Genomic DNA, 15,294 nt, shown 5'->3' with positions numbered 1-15,294 from the left:
ACTGGAGGAAATTGGAGAAAGGACAAATAGCATCCACTGGAAAGAGAGCAGAAGACAGGAAAGCAGAAAAGAGAAACTGGGACCAACATGCTTGGAAAAAATAAAATGATCAGGTAGCAAAGGTAGAAAAAAAATGTTTTATTTTGAACTTAACATAAGCATGTTAGCTTTGTGAAGGTTTGAGAAATGTGCATAATGGATATCTGTGTTCAGTACAAAAGGAAATGTATTTCTAGTTTTTTTTTCTCCCATGTTGTGATACAAGCCTAATTTGACGACTTAGGGGTTCCCGGTTCAATTTTTGTTTTCATATTTTATTTCTAATTTGTGATTCCTTGTTCTGTATTTCGTTAGGGTTTATCTGTGCATTTTATGTGACCAAGGTATGGCATTGTGCTTGCATGTAGTTTCTATGTAGAACTCTGTAGCAATCCCACTTGTTCTATTTTACCAGTATTAAGTGTATTGGTGTTCTAGGACCCCATGTAAAGTTTGTAGTGCTACCTATTCATAGATGGAGTTCATGTTGTTTGAATTATAGGATTTAGTGCTACTGTAGTATGGTAGTTTGCTACGTGTATGTTAGGATTTTTTCAGATTTTGTATGTAACAACGTGCCTGGTAATAGATTTGTTGCTATTAATCAGATGTCATGAGAGAGAGAGAGAGAGATGGACTTTGTTTTGTATGATGGCTTCCATGGAATTCTGATCTGTACCTATTGTTGAGGTGAAAGATGGCAGCCATTTTGACTAAGGAAGACCACATAGGCAGGAGCGAGTGAGGATCACTCCTGCTCCAACTCTCCACTAGACCAGGACTATATGGTAGGCTCTGGGTGTGTATAGGTGAGTCTGGGAGGGGGGCTTCCTCATTTCGGGGGAAGGGGAGGAGAAAGGGAGGAAAGTGGGCATTTTTGGTTCAGAGGGAGCCAGTGGAGGAGGGACAACACAGGGGAGGGAGGGAAGGAATGTTGGAGCCCATGGGGAAGGGGAGAAATGCTTTAATATAAACCTCAGTTTAAATTTGATTTAGCTTTTTTTTTAGGTGAGAAATTTTATCTTGGTTTATAATCTGATGGGTGTATATTTTAAAAAAAATGTATTTATTAACTTTTTGAGTAATACAACTTATGCAGTACTATTGACGGTATATATGTATTTATTTAACTGAGCTATCAGTAGTAATATAAGAAATGCTTGGAACAACCTTCCTGAACCCTTACGCCAAGCCCCCTCCCTGCCCGTCTTCAAGTCTTTGCTTAAAGCCCACCTCTTCAATGCTGCGTTCGGCACCTAACCCTTACCGTTCAGTGAATCCAGACTGCCCCAATTTGACTGCCCCTATCGGACCGACCGTTCACTTGTCTATTAGATTGTAAGCTCTTTGAGCAGGGACTGTCTCTCTTTGTTAAATTGTACAGCGCTGCGTAACCCTAGTAGTGCTCTAGAAATGTTAAGTAGTAGTAGTAGTAGTCTTGTGGCTTAGTCAACACATTCCTAATACTTTTCATCATCAAGTTGGATTTTGCTTGGAAAGGGACTATTGTGTAAGTCTGCCTTCAGTTAAACTAGTTACCAAAAGCCAAATAGTCCTAAGCATGTACACCTTAAAGATTTCTGAGGTCCTTAATTCAGGCATATTAGGAATTGTCAGGCTAATGATATTTCTGAATTTTTTTGCAGGATGTTGCCGGAGCGCTGTCAGTAGAAGAAATGACTGAGTTGCTGAGTCTTCACAAGCTCTGTTGTGGGCGCAGCTGGTTTATTCAAGGCTGTGATGCTCGGAGTGGGATGGGACTCTATGAAGGACTAGACTGGCTCTCAAGACAACTTGTGGCTGCTGGTGTCCTGGATGTAGCATGACTTTACAAGAAAGTTTAACTTAATGACTTTGTGACTGATTCCGTAACTGTTTGCACATAACAGATGGTTTAGGCTGTGATTAAGTCTTTGAATTCTGAAAATTTAACATTTTATAGTATTTGAGGCCTGTATTTACAAGAAAGAAACATAATTATTAAGTGTTCATTTTTACCTGGACAAAGGCTGCAGTATTTTACTGTCATATTACACTGGTAGTTAACAAAATCTGATAAAGATTTTTAAATAAACAACTATGCGGGGTGGAGAAACTGGAGAAATATTAAATACATTTAATTCAATACATATAATTTATTCTCTGACAGCACAGTATTTAGTTACTTATTAGAATCCTGAGAAAAGATTCCTTCTTTTCTTATGAATAGAAAAATAACATTTTGATAAATACAATCCATTTACATCTGTCTTGTCAACATAAGAGAACTATGCTTTTCAATATGAAGTGTCATCAAAAGAATCTGATTTTATTTGGTAACAGTTCAATAAAATCTGCAATATATGACCCACAAGTTTATGGTACTGTAAAGGTGAACATTAGAGTCAGCAGGGAGTAACTTGATTTTTTTGACTAGGTAGCCTTATACTACGAGGTGCTAGGGTGGGATGCTAAGGTTAATCTCAGCTTAGACTCCTGTTTATCAGGCTTTTGAGAGCTGCTGCTGTTTCTGTTGGAGAGTCTTGTTAGCTAATTGAATGGTAGCACTGAAGCAGGGCATATTTTTTATCGTGGGGTGGTGTCACGTTTGTTTTCTAGGATATAAGTGGGTGAGGAAAGGAGCTGCCAGGATGTGGTCCTTCACCTTCCCTACTGGATCCTACTTTGGGAGGATCTGAAGCACCAAGCCAAGAAGACCATTTATTTTTAGGAGACATGAATTTATACTTGGGTGATTGGGGGGTTATTTTGCCATTTTGTTTTGGTGAAGCGACAGGAATGGGTAAATTTGTCTTCTCTTCATAAGAAAAAATATACAAAATTATTGTTTGAGGGAAGATAATTTTTAAATTCATATTGAAAGTTGTGAATTGTCACAGCCAGGAACTTGTATGTGCTTCTCCAGTTTGAATAAACAAGCTACAGAATCATAAAGGCTGAGGCTTGGGTTTTGCTCTTGTAAATACAGATCTTGCAGAATGTCAAAGGTGGATTAAGAACGTAGCTTGCACTACTGGGGGAAGAGAAAATATAGAATGTTTACATCAGTTTGTCGTCTGCTGTTTAAAAAAAAAGTTATAATTGACTATCACGTTATTTTCAGCATGCTATTTTAATGTGATGTTGGTTGTTTTATTCTGAAAGCATGACCCATTGTGTAATAACAATGTTGGTTCACTATCTTGGTACTGTTTGTGTAGGAAGTTTTTAACAAAGTTTAACTTGCTATCTTAAGGATAAAGGCCTCAATTCTGCAAAGTTGCACAAATAGCTGAGAATCTGGTGATATGCAGTTAGTGGGGATTTATTTGTCCTGTGTTGCCAAAAAAAAAAGAAAAAGATATTCGAGGAGAATAATGGGATCAGTTTTCCTAATATTTGTAGTTGCATTGCTAAATTTTGCAGACTAGAGGCTGTAGTTTCTAATGCTTGAAAAAAATGATAATGTATTCTTATTTAGCTGTGTAAGTTCTGTTTTACAAAACAGATTGTATTACTCATTTGCACCCTCAACATATAAAGCCCACTTTGTGTGTGATGGCTTTTGAGGAAGCTTTGCTTTTTCAGTATAAAAGTAAAAATCTGTTGCTCTTATAGTATGCTTACATAAGTAAAATGTCAAACTATTTAATACTTTGTCCATTTAACATTCAAGTAACTGTGAAAAATAGATGTTGCACTCGATGAACTAAGAACCAATGGTTCATATGTACAGTAATAGCGTTTATGTGTATAATTAACTGTATCACAGATGACTGCTTTGATAGTAAGCTGAAAGTGTTTCACCGTTTGTTTTTGGGTTTGAGATTGTCAGGTATTGTATCTAACTAATACAAGAAATGTTTTCACTTTCTATGCTTAAAGCTTTGAAAAAAAAAATCTTTTCTGGTGTGTGTTTCTACCAAATCTGTACAAGTGACTGTAAATGGTTACAGATTAGATTACTAACTTGCATAGTGCAAGACTGAACATTGAGGCTAGAGCAAAAAAGCTAGAAGCTAAGGTGTATGTTGTACCATTGAATATGGGGACAAAGGAAAGTGTTACTTGCACTGTACCAAAATAGATGTGTGAGTGCTCCTTACATATTGTAATGAGAACATCCGATTTTAGTAAAACATATGTTAAAATTAAAAATAAAAATGCAGAATAATGCAGAAGGGATTCTTTTTTTTTTTTTTTCTATCAGTACAGTATAGTGCTGACTGTATAGTACTTATGAAGGACTTAGAATGTAACAGAAAACACAGTTATGGTATATATCGGTGAAGCTCTGAATGTCTTAGCTTTTACTATACACTGACCACGCATCAAATATGCATGCTTTTATACTACAAGAAGACATCAACCGGTGCCAAAGCCCTCTTATCACCACCACCACCAAATTTTCCTACTCTCCCCCCTCCCTTGCTTATTTCTCAAATTTTGTTGTCAGCTAGTAGAGGATTGGGATCTCTATTGGCCCTGGGCAGTCATCCTTCTAATGTGCTAATGTTTTATTTCACTTGTGTTTATTTATTTATTTGTTGCATTTGTATCCCACATTTTCCCACCTCTTTGCAGGCTCAATGTGGCTTACAATACATCATGAATAGTGGAAATAAGAACAGAGTAGACATTTGGTATTACAGAAGGATTTTGGGTTACATGATAATGATAAACAAAGTAATATAACAGGAAAACATTATAAACATGATACTAATATAGCAAGAGAACATAATAAAACAGTTTTGGTTACATGTGGGAGAGTTCACATGTGTTGATCTTTGTGGTATGTCCTGTCAAAGAGATGGGTCTTTAGTAGCTTGCGGAAGTCGGTCAGTTCATAGATCGTTTTTAGGTTGCGTGGCAGTGCGTTCCAGAATTGTGTACTCAAATAGGAAAAAGTTGATGCATACGTTAGTTTGTATTTTAGACCTTTACAATTGGGGAAATGAAGATTAAGGAATGTTCGAGATGATTTCCTAGCATTTCTGGGTGGTAAGTCTATCAGGTCTGACATGTAGGCTGGGGCATCGCCATGACTGATTTTATGAACTAGGGTACATATTTTGAACGTGATGCATTCTTTGAGTGGGAGCCAATGTAACTTTTATTGTAGGGGTTTAGTACTTTCATATTTTGATTTTCCGAATATGAGTCTAGCTGCAGTGTTCTGGGCTGTCTGGAGTTTTTTGAGTATTTGTTCTTTACAGCTGGCATAGAGAGCATTAAAATAGTCTAGATGACTGAGTACCAATGACTGTACCAGATTACGGAAGATGGCCCTTGGGAAGTATGGCCTTATTCTTTTTAGTTTCCACATTGAGTGGAACATCTTTTTGGTTGTATTTTTCGCATGACTTTCAAGTCTTAGGTGTCGATCTATGGTAACTCCAAGAATCTTTAGGGTGTCCGAAATTGGTAGGTTCAGTTTTGGTGTGTTGATGGTGGTGAATTTGTTCGTATTGTGTTGAGAGGTGAGTATTAGGCATTGGGTTTTTTCCGCATTAAGTTTCAGCTGAAATGTATCTGCCCATGAGTGCATGATATGTAGACTTTGGTTGATATCATTGGAGATTTCTTTTAAATCTTGTTTAAATGGGATGTAGATCGTTACATCATCAGGGTATATGTATGGGTTGAGGTTTTGATTTGATAGTAGCTTGGCCAAGGGTATCATCATTAGGTTGAATAAGATCGGTGATAGAGGGGATCCCTGTGGAACTCCGCATTCAGGTGTCCATGTGGCTGATGTCGTCGAATTTGATGTCACTTGATATGATCGTGTGGTTAGGAACCCCTTGAACCAATCAAAAATGTTGTAGTAGAATTCCATGATCAACCATGTCGAAGGCGCTGGACATGTCGAATTGTAGAAGTAGTATGTTCTTGCCAGTTGCAATCATTTGTTTGAATTTAGTCATGAGCATGACTAGTACTGTTTCAGTACTGTGATTAGAACGAAATCCTGATTGGGAGTCATGTAATATTGAGAACTTGTCTAAATAGTTTGTGAGTTGTTTGGTCACCATCCCATCTGTTATTTTGGTTATTAAGGGGATAGATGCTACTGGCCTATAGTTGGTTAGTTCATTAGCATTTTTCTTTGCGTCTTTGGGTATAAGGGTGAGTAGAATGTTTCCTTTGTCCTTCGGGAAGAGTCCATTTTGTAGCATAAAGTTCAAGTGGTTCGTTAGGTCTGTTATAAATTGTTGAGGGGCCGATTTCATGAGGTTGTTTGGGCATAGTCTAGTTTGCAATGAGATTTGGCGAATCTTTTAAGCGTTTGGGAGATGAGATCCTCCGATAGTATTTCTAATTTGGTCTAAGTTCTGTCTGTTGGGTAAACTCCAGGGTCTGGGTCTAGACAGTCTAGGAGTACAGCGTATTCGATGGGGCTGACAGATATTTTAAGTCGCAGTTGTACAATTTTCTCCTTGAAGTACTTCACCGGGTTGTCAGCTCCTGGTGTGTCTTTACTGTTGTTTGTGACTGGTGTGGTGTCTAGTAGTTTATTCACGAGTTGGAAGAGTTTGTGTGTGTCCTTGTAGTTTGGTCCAATTTCAGTTTTGTAATATAATTTTTTGGTTTGTCTTATGGTATATTTATATTTTCTTTGAAGTTGTTTCCAGGCGTTACGTGTGGGTTTGTCTTTCTTTTTATTCCACGCACGTTCTGATCTTCTAACTTGTGTTTGAGTTTTTTCAGTTCTTCGTTGAACCATGGTATTGACTTCTTTCTGTGTGAGGTTCTGGTTTGAATTGGGGCTATGTTGTCTAGTATTGATTTGCATCTATTGTCCCATTCTAAGAGGAATTGGTTTGTATCTGCCTTTGTTGTCCATCCGTTGTGGTAGATCTGTTGCCAGAATATAACCGGGTCTATTTTTCCTCTCGTGGTGTAGGTTTTCCGTATTTGTATGTTAAGTGAGTCTTTCTTTCGCCATTGGAGGGACATATGTGCTTTGTAGTGGTCTGACCACAGTGTAGGTGTCCATTTTGTATCTGTTAATATAAGGTTTGAGTCGTGGTCAAATTTGTGTGTGATGATGTCTAATGTGTGCCCTTTAATATGAGTTGGTTGTGTGTTTGGTCCGTGAAGATCCCACAGTTGAAGGAACTCTTTGCATTCTTGGGTGCTTGTTGTGGTGAGATCTTCAAGATGCAGGTTGATATCTCCTATTATGATAAGGTTTGAGGTCGAGACACAAGTGTTCGAGATGAAGTCCATGAAGTGTGTTTGGGAGTATTGCCAGTTGCCTGGTGGTCTATAGAGTATGACTGCGTTAAGGTGTTCCTACAAATTTGGGTGATTGATTCTTACTGAGGCAATTTCAAGTTGTGGCAGAATGGATTCAGCTGTGGTTGTGATGGTGAATTTAGATTTGTATATTATGGCTATTCCTCCTCCTCTTTTTCCGTTTCTTGTTCAGTGGGTAATTTTGTATCCTGGCGGGCATAAGTCTAAGATTATTGGGTCTTTAAGGTCATGGATCCAGGTTTCAGTTATGAATAGGAGGTCAAGATTATCTGTGGTGAGCCAGTCTGTTATAATCTCTGTTTTATTTACTATTGATCTGGCATTTACGTATCCCATTTGGATTGAATGGTAAGGTCCGGTTTGGGACATAGATGTGTTAATTTTTATTAGTTGTCTGTGTTCCTGGGATTTAGTTTTGTTATGTCCTTTCTTCCCTTTCTGTTGGTTGTTTCTGTATGTATTTGTTTTTCCTTTTAGTTGGTTGTTCTTCTTTTGGTCTGGTGAGTTGTGAGTGAGTTGTCTGTAGGGTGTGTATGTTGTAGGTAGATTATTTATGTTGAGAGTAGTCCATGTGTGGTGGATTAGGGGGAGGAAGTAAATTATCATGAACAATTTGTTGGTGTTCATGTTGGCTATATTTCGCGTTGTTTGGTTGTGTCCGAGGGTATTAGTAGCTGAGATATTGTATGAACATCAGCAGTTCCAGCATTAAGTAGTTAAGCAATATCAACATCAAGTAGTATCCGTATTAAGCAGTCTTAACATCATCAGGCGGTATCAACATTAATTACTATTAACATCAAACAGTGTCGACAACAAGTAATGTTTCAGTTCATGTTAAATAGCCTTTGACCTATACAGAGTCATGCCCTCCCCAATAGTTTCTCCATGATGTGGTAAACATTGCACAATCTAGTCTTTCCTGTACCATTTCTTCATGGAGGGCTGAGCAGAAGCAACTACTGCCTGAGTATGTCACATTTGCCCCACCCTGCAGTGATCTTAAATTGTTAGGAGAACAGTGTCAGTGTGGCATCTCAAGCTGGTGTTATACTTTGAATTGGGTGGGACACCAGAGTATTGCATGCTTCAAACAATGACAGTCTAGCCCTGTGACAACAGAGGATGGAGTCTGAAGTATCACTGCCACTGTCCAAAGAGCAAGTGATTAGAGAACATAGGGAAGAAGAGCTATGCATAATTGGATATTCAAGGAGGTCACTGCAAAGGCCATGGTGAACTGTGGCAAACAGATGATGTTGGTATGCACAGGACAAAGACATTTATGCCTTTCCTGAAAGCCCGTGACACAGGATTTCACAGTGCCATGAAAGGGGTATTCTTTTAAAGAATGCTAGTGATTAAATTATGGGTTGATTATAGAATTAAACTGGATGCTGTATTCAGCTGGCAAACTACAAATACAGTAATAGCTAGAGAAGTGTAAACAGTCATATTACAGGGTTTGTCTTGCAGGCCACATATGGGATGTAGTAGGTTGCATGGTCTGTATGGTAGCTATTAGAATGTTAAAAAGCTTTGTATTTAGAAATGGGACGGGTGCTGGATGTGAACTAAGTGGGGTAATGTATGCTTATCTGCTTAGGAGAGTAGAATGTAAAGTAAGGGCAGTTGTCATCATTTTCTATCTCCAAAGATCTTACAAGTAGTTGTGGTTTATGGCTAGGAGCTGGGATTTCAGCATGTACAGGAATAACTGTGCAGGATGGTCTTCTGTCATCATTTTGCCAAATTTATAAAGAAGACAAAATTACTCAAAAGTTATTAAAATGGCAGAGGAGTGTGAGGATTTGCAGCAGGATCTTGTGAGACCAAGAGACAGGGCATCTAAAGGGCAGATTTATGTTTTTGTTTTATGTTTATTAAAATTTGATATATTGTCCTATCTGAACAGGCAGGTCAGGCAGTTTCCAAAGTCTAAAATAAGGTAAAATGATGATAGTAAAGAAGACATACACAACAAGAACAAACAGAACTTAAAAAAAATAATCACCATAATGGAAACCCTAGTCGAGAAATAAATCATCATTGAAGGTCGGTGCCAAAGGCAACAGAAAAAGAAAGTGTATTTTTACTACTACTTAACATTTCTAAAGTGCTACTAGGGTTACGCAGCGCTGTACAATTTAACATAGAGGGACGGTCCCTGCTCAAGGAGCTTACAATCTAAGAGACAAGTGAATGGACAGTCCGATAGGGGCAGTCTGGATATACTGAACGGTAAGAGTTAGGTGCCGAATGCAGCATTGAAGAGGTGGGTTTTAAGCAAAGACTTGAAGATGGGCAGGGAGGGGGCTTGGCGTAAGGTCTCAGGAAGGTTGTTCCAAGCATAGGGTGAGGCGAGGCAGAATGAGCGGAGCCTGGAGTTGGCGGTGTTGGAGAAGGGTACAGAGAGGAGGTATTTGTCCTGTGAACGGAGGTTACGGGCGGGAACATAAGGGGAGATGAGGGTAGAGAGGTAGTGAGGGGCAGCAGACTGAATGCATTTGTAGGTAAGAAGGAGACGCTTGAATTGAATGCGGTATCTGATTGGAAGCCAGTGAAGTGACCTGAGGAGAGGGGTGATATGAGTATATCGGTTCTGGCAGAATATGAGACGTGCAGCAGAGTTCTGAACAGATTGAAGGGGGGATAGATGGCTAAGTGGGAGGCCGGTGAGGAGTAAGTTGCAGTAGTCAAGGCGAGAGGTAATGAGAGCATGGACGAGAGTTCGGGTAGTGTGTTCAGAGAGGAAAGGGCGAATTTTGCTGATGTTAAAGAGGAAGAAGCAGCAGGTCTTGGCAATCTGCTGGATATGCGCAGAGGAGAGGGAGGAGTCAAAGGTGACTCCGAGGTTGCGGGCAGATGACTGGGAGGATGAGGGTGTTATCAACTGAGATAGAAAATGGAGGAAGAGGAGACCTGGGTTTTGGTGGAAAGACGATGAGCTTGGTCTTGGACATGTTCAGTTTCAGGTGGCGGTTGGACATCCAGGCAGCAATGTCGGATAGGCAGGCTGAAACCTTTGCCTGGGTCTCTGCGGTGATGTCTGGTGTGGACAGATATAGCTGGGTATCATCAGCATAGAGATGATACTGGAAACCATAAGATGAGATCAGGGAGCCCAGGGAAGAGGTGTAGATTGAGTAGAGAAGGGGTCCAAGGACAAATCCCTGGGGAACACCAACAGATAGGGGGATATAGGGGTGGATGAAGATCCATGAGAGTGAACTCTGAAGGTGCGGTGGGAGAGATAGGAGGAGAACCAGGAGAGGACAGAGCCCTGGAACCCAAATGAGGACAGTGTGGCAAGAAGTAAGTCATGATTCACAGTGTCAAAAGCGGCGGATAGATCAAGGAGGATGAGGATGGAGTAGTGGCCTCTGGATTTACAAGTAAAATCTTGAATTTCTTAAGAGAAGATGGAACAAATAGAAGGAGATAAGTTGTTCCAAAGTTTGGGACCAAGAAAATAAAAGGCAGAGTGTCACGTAGAATATAGATGTGCAAATTTAGGTGCTGGAAGAACTAAGTGGTGTGAGTCAAGCGAGCGTTAGGATCTTGTGGAAGTGTAAGGAATGACCAGAGAGGAAAGAAGGTGAACCGGTGTGATAGGACTTATGAACCAAATGGAGAATCTTAAAGAAAGACCGGTAAGGAAAAGGCAGCCAGTGTAAGCGAAGAAACAAAGGGGTGATATGGTCCTAGCACCTGGCTTGTGGCTCTACAAAGCAAACTAGCAGCCGTATTGTGAAGTGTTTTTAGTCTTTTTAATTGTGAATTTGGTAGACCTGCAAAAATAGCGTTGCAGTAGTCTAGTTTGGAAATGATAAATGCATGAACCATGGTGTGTAAGGAAGCAAAGTCAAAGTATGAGCGAATTGAATGAAGACAGCGAAGAGAACAGAAACCTGATGAGAACAGAAGAAATATGTTGCAAAAAAGAAAGCTGTGAGTCCAATATGACATCTAGGTAATGGAAAGAGTTAACTGGTTGAACAGATTGGTTGAAAAGAGTCAAGGGAATAGGTAGACCACCAGTAAACCAACATGCAGTTGTCTTGTCTGGGTTGAGAACTAATCTGTGAGCCAAGACAGAATAGAATTTAGACAGGCTTGAATATTAGAAAGATCGCTTTGATATGGAGAAAAAGGGGAAAGTAATAGAATATCATCTGCATAGATATAAAAATTAACATTAAGGTCTTGGAGAAGAGATGTAAAGTTTTGGCCAATGATGAAGGCAGGATCGTTTGATCCGTTCGAGCTCCGACTGATTCACCAAGATCTGTGAGCTTTAGCTCAAACAGATTTATTAAGACCTGTGAGCTCTTTGAGGCCTTTTTCCTGTAAAGTGCAACTCTGTACTATATTCAGTTTAAACTTCTGTCATTTTGTGGCAGCGGATTCTTTTTTGAGTTTGATAGGTATTTGAGCATATCTGCACCCGAGTACTAATTTACTTTATTTGCTTTACTAAGTTCAGCATTATAGATGTGATGTTCAAATTTGCATAACTGGTATGCTTCTGGTGTGCGGTGTTTACACCAGAGATGTTCAGCTCATATATACCTTTGTTTAAAAGATCTTAAATTCAGATTGTGCTAGGGAGATTTTGGACTAGTGTAAGAAAAGGAAGACCTATATTGAGACTGATACTAGAACTCAGCAGCCTGTCTTAGACTGGAAAACGAGCCAGAAGCTTGATCTTCAAAGGAGAGAGAGAAGAGCTAGGAAAATGAGAGTGGGGGACAGGTTGTTGAGTCTAATATAAGAATCCGAGAGAGACAGTTATGAGAAAAGGAAGAACTTGGAACCGAAGAACTCCTATTTAGAAGAACATGGGACAGAAAGGCTTGAAAGAAAAGCAAATAAGGTAGTGGTCAGACCATGACAGAGGGACATTTGAAAAATTGTCAAGGAAGAAATCTGCACTGTTAGGAGAAATAACAAGGTCTAGAGTGCGACTGGCAGCATGTGTTGCAGAAGGAACCAGTTGTAGTAGACCTAAGTCAGAAAGCAGGGAGAGAAAGGAGAGAGATTTTAGAGAAAAAGAGTCAACATGAATGTTGAAGTCACCTAGAATTAATAGATTTGGATATTTCACCGAAATACTAGATAAAGTCTGGATGAGTTTATCCTCCTAATCAGCAGAAATTGATGGACGATAAAAAGCAACTAAATAAAGAGAAAAAGGAGCAGTAATGTGAATACCAAGGCCCTCTGAATAAGCACAGTGTAAGGGAGATTACTCAATAACATTAAAGAAAGAAGGTAATGTAACTATGATGCTTCCACCACATTTAGAGGAGCGAGAAGTATGAAATGATTGAAAATTGGAAGGACGAGATTCAACTCTTCTCAGGAACGTAACCAGGTCTCAGTAAGACACAACAAATCAAGATGAAAAAGTTCACGAACTAAGGATGTTTTAGCTTGAAGACCAAAGGTGAAAGAATTGGACGTCAGAGCTGAGGTGGCTGTGAAATTAGGTAAACAATGAGGTAACAAAAGGAAGGACGAGAAAAGGATAAAGTAGGAGCGGGATATGCAGAAAAATGCTGATTCCAAGCAAAGGAGGTGGAATTGACAGGAAACTCAGTATGATGATTAGTAATGTGAACTGGAATAGGGTGACTGAACGAGTTCATAATGGAAGAGTACCGTAACACAATTAAAAAAGATCCAAGAGAGGCCAAGATAAGAAGAAGAGGGACAAGTCACATGCTGAGTTTCAAAGATCATCCACGGAGATTGCCCCAAGGAGCGCATCTTGCTCCTTCAATGCACCGCAGCAGCGCAGGATGTTGTCAGTGTGATAAATTTAAAAATCCAAAGGTCTTATGTCAGTGTGTGGAACATGGCCAAATGACCACCGGTAAAGCGGGGACAACCAGCGATGAGTTTCTTGATCAGTGAGACCTGTAGGCAACAAAATTTAGACAGCACTCATTCAAGGATGCTCTTACAACACAGAGTAAAGTGAAAAGCGTGGGATGGCGCCAATGCGATCAATTTAAAGATCCAAAGGTCTTACGTCAATGCATGGAACACATTGGTCACATGACCACCAGTAAAGTGAGGACAACCAGCGCTGAATTTCTTGATCAGGGAGATGTCAGCGCGTGGAACACGGTCACGTGACCAACGGTAAAGTGGAGATTAGTGATGAGTTCCTTGATCAGGGAGACCTGTAGGCAGCAAAGGTTAGACAGCACTCATTCAAGGATACTCTTTTGCAACACAGAGTAAAATGAAAATGTAATTTAATGTGGACAAGAGCAAGCAAAATGATGCACATAGGAAAAATAATTTCATCTATGGATAAAGAAATGCTGGGTTCTGAACTAAGCGCCATCATCTATGAAAAAGATCTCGGTGATGTGGATAATTTGACATTTTCGGCCCAACGTGCGGTGCTTCTACAAAGGCAAATACAGTGCTGTGACAAGGTTGTGCATTACCTTGTCATAAACTGAATTCTCTGAGGACAAGTAGGCCGTTGTATTCTCACAGTTGGGTGATGTCATCTGATGGAGCCCAGTGCGGACATTGACTAGCAAGATTTAGAACATTCTAGCACCGTCCCAATGTGCAAGTGCTGAAGCCTTCCCGCCCAATATGCAAGCATGGGTTTCTCAGTGTGTACTTCTCTCTCTTTTGTAGTGCCTTCCCGTGCGAGTATTTTTCTCCCTATTTGAATTATTTTTCATTTTTTACATTTCCCTTTAATTTTAGTAGTGTTTTTGGTTCTTTGTGTTCTTTGTTTTTCACAAGTTGCTAGGCCCATTTAGGCCAAAGCACTGACCTCAGTTTGAATTCTGCCCCTTTTTCTGTTCACAATTGAGTTTAATTTGGCCGTAATTCTTTTCTCAGTGTCGACATCGACACATACAGTACCACTCTCAACATGGGGGGAGGAAGCTTCCCTAGAGTTTGACAGTAGGGCTGTAACTTGGTGCTCTTTAGGACGTGAACATGGTTCCACTGAGCTGATGTATTAATGGATAAAGAGTCTTTATTGCAAGAAATCAGAATCGACTCGACACAGCAGCTGTGTTTCGGTGCCTAAGCGCCTGCCTCAGGAGTCTTATGATGTAGTGCTGATTATAAACAGATATTCTTATCAAATCACTATACACAAAAGATACCGAAGTTAGCTATTTTGGTAGTCTGGTTAGAGTGATATCTTTTGTGTATAGTGATTTGATAAGAATGTTTATAATCAGCAATACATCATAAGACTCTTGAGGCAGGCATGTATGCGCTGAAACATGGCTGCTGTGTTGAGTCGATTCTGATTTCTTGCAATAAAGACTTTATCCATTAATACTCTCCGGTGTGTGAGAAGAACCTACTCCCTACTTTTTGCTTCTGCATCCTCCTTACGTAGGTAATTAGCGCACCTCCACCTTTGCGTGGTTTTCTTTGGTCCACTGAGCTGAGGCAGGCACAGACTTAATCAACCCAGTGTGAGTACGATGCGGGGTCTGAATGGGGACAGTACATGGGATTCAGAGGACCCACGTTATTTCTCGGAGGAGGAGTCTTATGGGATACCTTCTGATCCCTCTCCATCTCAAGAGAAATTTAAATCTCCACCTGGGGGTCACTCTTTCACTGGTTTTGCAAGGGAGAGGGCTTCTACCATCCCATTTAAGTTGGAGATGGAGGAGGAGCCCAGGGCAAAAATGTTAACTGTTGTAGATTATGAGTGTTCTCCTAAAGGAAGTGGTCACGGTACCATTGCAACCTGTCCTTAAAGATGCACTGAAAAAGAACTGTGAATCTCTGCTCTCAGTTCAGGTTGCACATAAGAAGGTGGATACATGGTATTATATCCAGAACACTCCCGGATTCGAGAGGGCTCAACTTCTACACCACTCTCTGGTGGTTGAATCCTCCCTCAGACTTGCTAGGAGTTCCAGGACTCATGACTTGGTGCCCCCAGGGTAAAGAATCTTGGACACTAGACTCATTTGGTAGGAAAGCTTTTCAGGAAGTTGTATTTTT

At 40.1% G+C, this 15,294-nt stretch overlaps 1 protein-coding gene across 1 annotated transcript in view; it reads left to right on the top strand.

The window, feature by feature from the left end:
• TRIM23 (tripartite motif containing 23) overlaps positions 1–3,478 on the top strand; it is a 123,506-nt gene extending 120,028 nt beyond the window's left edge. The window contains exon 11 of the mRNA XM_030193188.1: positions 1,686–3,478. Coding sequence (XP_030049048.1) covers positions 1,686–1,865 — 180 coding nt within the window. The 3' untranslated portion in view covers positions 1,866–3,478. The remainder of the gene's footprint in view (positions 1–1,685) is intronic.
• Positions 3,479–15,294: the final 11,816 nt, after the last annotated feature.

The sequence above is a fragment of the Microcaecilia unicolor genome, chromosome 2 (genome assembly GCF_901765095.1).
Source record: "Microcaecilia unicolor chromosome 2, aMicUni1.1, whole genome shotgun sequence".
Lineage (NCBI taxonomy): Eukaryota > Metazoa > Chordata > Amphibia > Gymnophiona > Siphonopidae > Microcaecilia > Microcaecilia unicolor.
This window is presented reverse-complemented; position numbering and strand designations above follow the sequence as displayed.